This window comes from Pararge aegeria, chromosome 27, assembly GCF_905163445.1.
Source record: "Pararge aegeria chromosome 27, ilParAegt1.1, whole genome shotgun sequence".
NCBI lineage: Eukaryota > Metazoa > Arthropoda > Insecta > Lepidoptera > Nymphalidae > Pararge > Pararge aegeria.
In genome coordinates this window covers 1,687,546-1,694,633 of record NC_053206.1, presented here as the reverse complement: position 1 = coordinate 1,694,633, position 7,088 = coordinate 1,687,546, and the positions used below count along the sequence as shown (strand labels likewise).

At 23.5% G+C, this 7,088-nt stretch overlaps 1 protein-coding gene across 1 annotated transcript; it reads left to right on the top strand.

The window, feature by feature from the left end:
- The first annotated feature begins 6,208 nt into the window (after positions 1–6,208).
- On the top strand, positions 6,209–6,868 carry LOC120635530. The gene has a single exon (XM_039906549.1). The coding sequence runs from the start codon at positions 6,209–6,211 to the stop codon at positions 6,866–6,868; it is 660 nt and encodes a 219-aa protein (XP_039762483.1).
- Positions 6,869–7,088: the final 220 nt, after the last annotated feature.

The following is a 7,088-nucleotide window of genomic DNA, read 5'->3' as shown; positions in this document are numbered from 1 at the left end:
TGTTGCTGATGCGATCTTGATCCTTCCGGAATACCTGTTAAAATCTATAAAGTCAGAGTCTGTTAAGGCTCATTATCTCGCTCAGTAAAGGCGATTATTATTATTTATTTATCTACTCAAACTCATATTTAAGTATTTATGGTATGACGGCCGATTGGCGCAGTGGGTAGCGACCCTGCTTTCTGAGTCCAAGGCCGTGGGTTCGATTCCCACAACTGGAAAATGTTTGTGTGAAGAACATGAATGTTTTTCAGTGTCTGGGTGTCTATATGTATATTAAAGGTATTTATGTATATTATTCATAAAAATATTCGTCAGCTATCATAGTACCCATAACACAAGCTACGCTTACTTTGGGTACTGGGTTAAGTACATTATTTACTTAAGTACATTATTTACTTAAGTACATTATTTACTTAAATACATTATTTACTTAAGTACATTATTTATTTAAATACATTATATACTTAAGTACATTATTTACTTAAGTACATAATAAACTTAAGTACATTATATACTTAAATACATTATATACTTAAATACATAATATACTTAAGTACATTATTTACTTAAGTACATTATTTACTTAAGTACATAATATACTTAAGTACATTATTTACTTAAGTACATTATATACTCAAGTACATAATATACTTAAGTACATTATATACTCAAGTACATAATATAAATAAGTACATTATTTACTTAAGTACATTATATAATTGAGTACATTATATACTTAAATACATTATTTACTTAAGTACATTATATACTTAATTACATTATTTACTTAAGTACATTATATACTTTAATACATAATATACTTAAATATATAATATACTTAAGTGCATTATTTACTTAAGTACATAATATACTTAAATACATAATATACTTAAGTACATTATTTACTTAAGTACATTATATACTTAAGTACATTATATACTTAAATACATTATATACTTAAATATATAATATACTTAAGTACATTATTTACTTAAGTACATTATATACTTGAGTACATTATATACTTAAATACATTATATACTTAAGTACATTATTTACTGAAGTACATTATATACTTAAATACATTATATACTTAAATACATAATATACTTAAGTACATAATTTACTTAAGTACAAAATATACTGAAGTACATTATTTACTTAAGTACATTATATACTTGAGTACATTATATACTTAAATACATTATATACTTAAGTACATTATTTAATTAAGTACATAATAAACTTAAGTACATTATATACTTAAATACATTATATACTTAAATACATAATATACTTAAGTACATTATTTACTTAAGTACATTATTTACTTAAGTACATTATTTACTTAAATACATTATATACTTAAGTACATTATTTACTTAAGTACATAATAAACTTAAGTACATTATATACTTAAATACATTATATACTTAAATACATAATATACTTAAGTACATTATTTACTTAAGTACATTATTTACTTAAGTACATAATATACTTAAGTACATTATTTACTTAAGTACATTATATACTCAAGTACATAATATACTTAAGTACATTATATACTCAAGTACATAATATAAATAAGTACATTATTTACTTAAGTACATTATATAATTGAGTACATTATATACTTAAATACATTATTTACTTAAGTACATTATATACTTAATTACATTATTTACTTAAGTACATTATATACTTTAATACATAATATACTTAAATATATAATATACTTAAGTGCATTATTTACTTAAGTACATAATATACTTAAATACATAATATACTTAAGTACATTATTTACTTAAGTACATTATATACTTAAGTACATTATATACTTAAATACATTATATACTTAAATATATAATATACTTAAGTACATTATTTACTTAAGTACATTATATACTTGAGTACATTATATACTTAAATACATTATATACTTAAGTACATTATTTACTGAAGTACATTATATACTTAAATACATTATATACTTAAATACATAATATACTTAAGTACATAATTTACTTAAGTACAAAATATACTGAAGTACATTATTTACTTAAGTACATTATATACTTGAGTACATTATATACTTAAATACAATATATACTTAAGTACATTATTTAATTAAGTACATTATATACTTAAATACATTATATACTTAAATACATAATATACTTAAGTACATAATTTACTTAACTACATAATATACTTATGTACATTATTTACTTAAATACATTATATACTAAAATACATAATATTCTTATATACGTAATATACTTAAATACATTATATACTTAAATACATAATATACTTTAGTACATTATTTACTTAAGTACAAAATATACTGAAGTACATTATATACTTAAATACATTATATACTTAAATACACAATATACTTAAGTACATTATTTACTTAAGTACAAAATATACTAAGGTACATTATATACTTAAATACATTATATACTTAAGTACATTATTTACTTAAGTACATTATATACTTAAATACATTATATACTTAAATACATAATATACTTAAGAACATTATTTACTTAAGTACATTATATACTTAAGTACATTATATACTTAAATACATTCTATACTTAAATACATAATATACTTAAATACATTATATACTTAAGTACATTATTTAATTAAGTACATTATATACTTAAATACATTATATACTTAAATACATAATATACTTAAGTACATAATTTTACTTAACTACATAATATACTTATGTACATTATTTACTTAAATACATTATATACTAAAATACATAATATTCTTATATACGTAATATACTTAAATACATTATATACTTAAATACATAATATACTTAAGTACATTATTTACTTAAGTACATTATGTATTTAAGTACATAATATACTTAAGTACATTATATACTTAAGTTCATAATATACTTAAATACATAATATACTTAAATACATAATATACTTAAGTACATTATTTACTTAAGTACATTATTTACTTAAGTACATTATATACTTAAATACATTATATACTTAAATACATTATTTACTTAAGAACATTATATACTTAAATACATTATTTACTTAAGTACATTATATACTTAAGTACATTATATACTTCAATACATTATATACTTCAATACATTATATACTTAAATACATAATATACTTAAGTACATTATTTACTTAAGTACAAAATATACTGAAGTACATTATATACTTAAATACATTATATACTTAAGTACATTATTTACTTAAGTACATTATATACTTGAGTACATTATATACTTAAATACATTATATACTTAAGTACATTATTTACTTAAGTACATTATATACTTAAATACTTTATATACTTAAATACATAACATACTTAGGTACATAATATACTTAAATACATTATATACTTCAGTACATTATTTACTTAAATACATTATATACTTAAGTACATTATTTACTTAAGTACATTATATATTTAAGTACATTATATACTTAAATACTTTATATACTTAAATGCATAATATACTTAAGTACATTATTTACTTAAGTACATAATATACTTAAATACATTATATACTTAAGTACATTATTTACTTAAATACATTATATATTTAAGTACATTATATACTTAATTACATTATATACTTAAATACATTATATACTTAAATACATAATATACTTTAGTACATTATTTACTTAAGTACAAAATATACTAAGGTACATTATATACTTAAATACATTATATACTTAAGTACATTATTTACTTAAGTACACTTAAGTACATTATTTACTTAAGTACATTATATACTTAAATACATTATATACTTAAATACATAATATACTTAAGTACATAATTTACTTAAGTACAAAATATACTGAAGTACATTATTTACTTAAGTACATTATATACTTGAGTACATTATATACTTAAATACATTATATACTTAAGTACATTATTTAATTAAGTACATTATATACTTAAATACATTATATACTTAAATACATAATATACTTAAGTACATAATTTACTTAACTACATAATATACTTTTGTACATTATTTACTTAAATACATTATATACTAAAATACATAATATTCTTATATACGTAATATACTTAAATACATTATATACTTAAATACATAATATACTTAAGTACATTATTTACTTAAGTACATTATATATTTAAGTACATAATATACTTAAGTACATTATATACTTAAGTTCATAATATACTTAAATACATAATATACTTAAATACATAATATACTTAAGTACATTATTTACTTAAGTACATTATTTACTTAAGTACATTATTTACTTAAGTAAATTATATACTTAAGTACATTATATACTTCAATACATTATATACTTAAATACATTATTTACTTAAGAACATTATATACTTAAATACATTATTTACTTAAGTACATTATATACTTAAGTACATTATATACTTCAATACATTATATACTTGAATACATAATATACTTAAGAACATTATTTACTTAAGTACATTATATACTTAAGTACATTATATACTTAAATACATTATATACTTAAGTACATTATATACTTAAGTACATGATATACTTAAGTTTATTATTTACTTAAATACATTATATACTTAAATACATAATATACTTAAGTACATTATTTACTTAAGTACAAAATATACTGAAGTACATTATATACTTAAATACATTATATACTTAAATACATAATATACTTAAGTACATTATTTACTTAAGTACAAAATATACTGAAGTACATTATATACTTAAGAACATTATATACTTAAATACATTATTTACTTAAGTACATTATATACTTAAGTACTTTATATACTTCAATACATTAAATACTTAAATACATAATATACTTAAGAACATTATTTACTTAAGTACATTATATACTTAAGTACATTATATACTTAAATACATTCTATACTTAAATACATAATATACTTAAGTACATTATATACTTAAGTACATTATATATTTAAATACATAATATACTTAAGAACATTATTTACTTAAGTACATTATTTACTTAAGTACATTATATACTTAAATACATTATATACTTAAATACATTATATACTTAAATACATAATATACTTAAGTACATTATTTACTTAAGTACAAAATATACTGAAGTACATTATATACTTAAATACATTATATACTTAAATACATTATATACTTAATTACATTATATACTTTAGTACATTATTTACTTAAGAACATTATATACTTAAGAACATTATTTACTTAAGTACATTATTTACTTAAGTACATTATATACTTCAATACATTATATACTTAAATACATAATATAATTAAGTACATTATTTGCTTAAGTACATTATATACTTAAGTACATTATATACTTAAATACATAACATACTTAGGTACATTATTTACTTAAGTACATTGTAGGTATCACAATATATAAACGAAATACTTATATCATAATAATTAACCTAAATACTTTACATACATATATAACTTAACACCTTATTCTAATTTACCAATAACAATTCGAACATACAAACATTCACACAAACATACATATCAACATTCACAAAATTACATTTACGATCGTACCTACCGGTGTAATTCAACAATAGTCCATACCGATCTCGCAGTTGAAACGCACAAACTGCCGACTGGTATTATGACGTCGTCGTTTGCATGTAGGTAGTCGGTACACTAACCGCGTGCCGGCAGTCCGCTATTGGATTCGTGCATCAGTCGTGTCGCTCAATGTAAAACGAATGTTATTGTGTTTCTTATCGGCCCTAAACAATATTGTAAATATCGGAGTAAAGTGATTCTGAACTACAAGTGTGTTTAACATTTAAAACAAACCTAAACATCATCGGAAGATCATAACTCACAACGCATTGCCCCCCTAAACTGGTGACCCTTGGATTATTTTTTGACCTTGGAAGAGGTCATTCGGGAACGCGTGGAGGAAGCTACTGAACACCTACCAGCATGTTCAGCTTTGGCGGTAATGTTGGTGATCAAGAAGAAGCGGGAGGTAGTACAACAACTCGAAAAGATACAAAGTGTGTTTCACCGGATGGACCACCTGAGATTTATAAGGTCGGTATCAAAGTGCCTCCGTTTTACCCAGACGATCCCTAAATTTGGTTTGCTCAGTTAGAAGGCCAATTTGCTTTAGCTAATATTACCAGTGATATGACTAAATTCTACTACGTCATTGGTCACATTGAGCATCAATACGCGAAAGAAATAAAGGACATAATAGTGAACCCTCCAGCGGCTCAAAAGTATGACAAGCTCAAATCTGAGTTAATTAATAGATTGTCCGCATCGAAAGCGTCTAAAATTAAACAGTTGCTGCGCCACGAGGAACTTGGTGACCGAAAACCCTCGCAATTTTTCCGGCACCTTAGGGATCTAGCCGGTGCCGAGTTTCCTGACGAGTATTTGCACACGATATGGATCAGTAGACTACCAGTAAACGTCCAAACAGTTCTTGCCGCGCAGAGATCGGCTACATTAGAAGAACAGGCCGAACTAGCAGACAGGATTATGGATATAGCTTATTCAACGCCCAACGTTTATGCTAGTGTAAGTCCATCACCTGTTGACGACGACCTGCGAAAAGAAGTATCGGAGCTGCGAAGGCAAATTGAGATGCTGACATCCAAGTTTAGCAATAGATCTCGCCAGAGTGCCAGACAACCACAACGAGGGCGCTCACGAAGCCGTTCTCAGTCAAGCTACCGCAAATACCCGGTTTGTTTCTACCACTCCAAATACGGTAACCAAGCCAATAAGTGCGTTCGACCTTGCGACTTCAAAACCTCGGAAAACGAAAAGGGCAGTCGCTAATGGCGACCGACGATTGCCCTCCTGCTGTTGGTCGTCTTTTCATCACGGATCGAAGAACGAAGATACAGTTCCTGGTCGATACAGGAAGCGACCTCTGTGTCTTCCCCCGGTCCTTGCTTTTCGGTAGTTTTAAGCCCGCGAATTACCAATTAAGTGCGGCCAACGGTTCGTCCATTGAAACGTACGGTTATATAAACTTTAATATAGACCTCGGACTTCG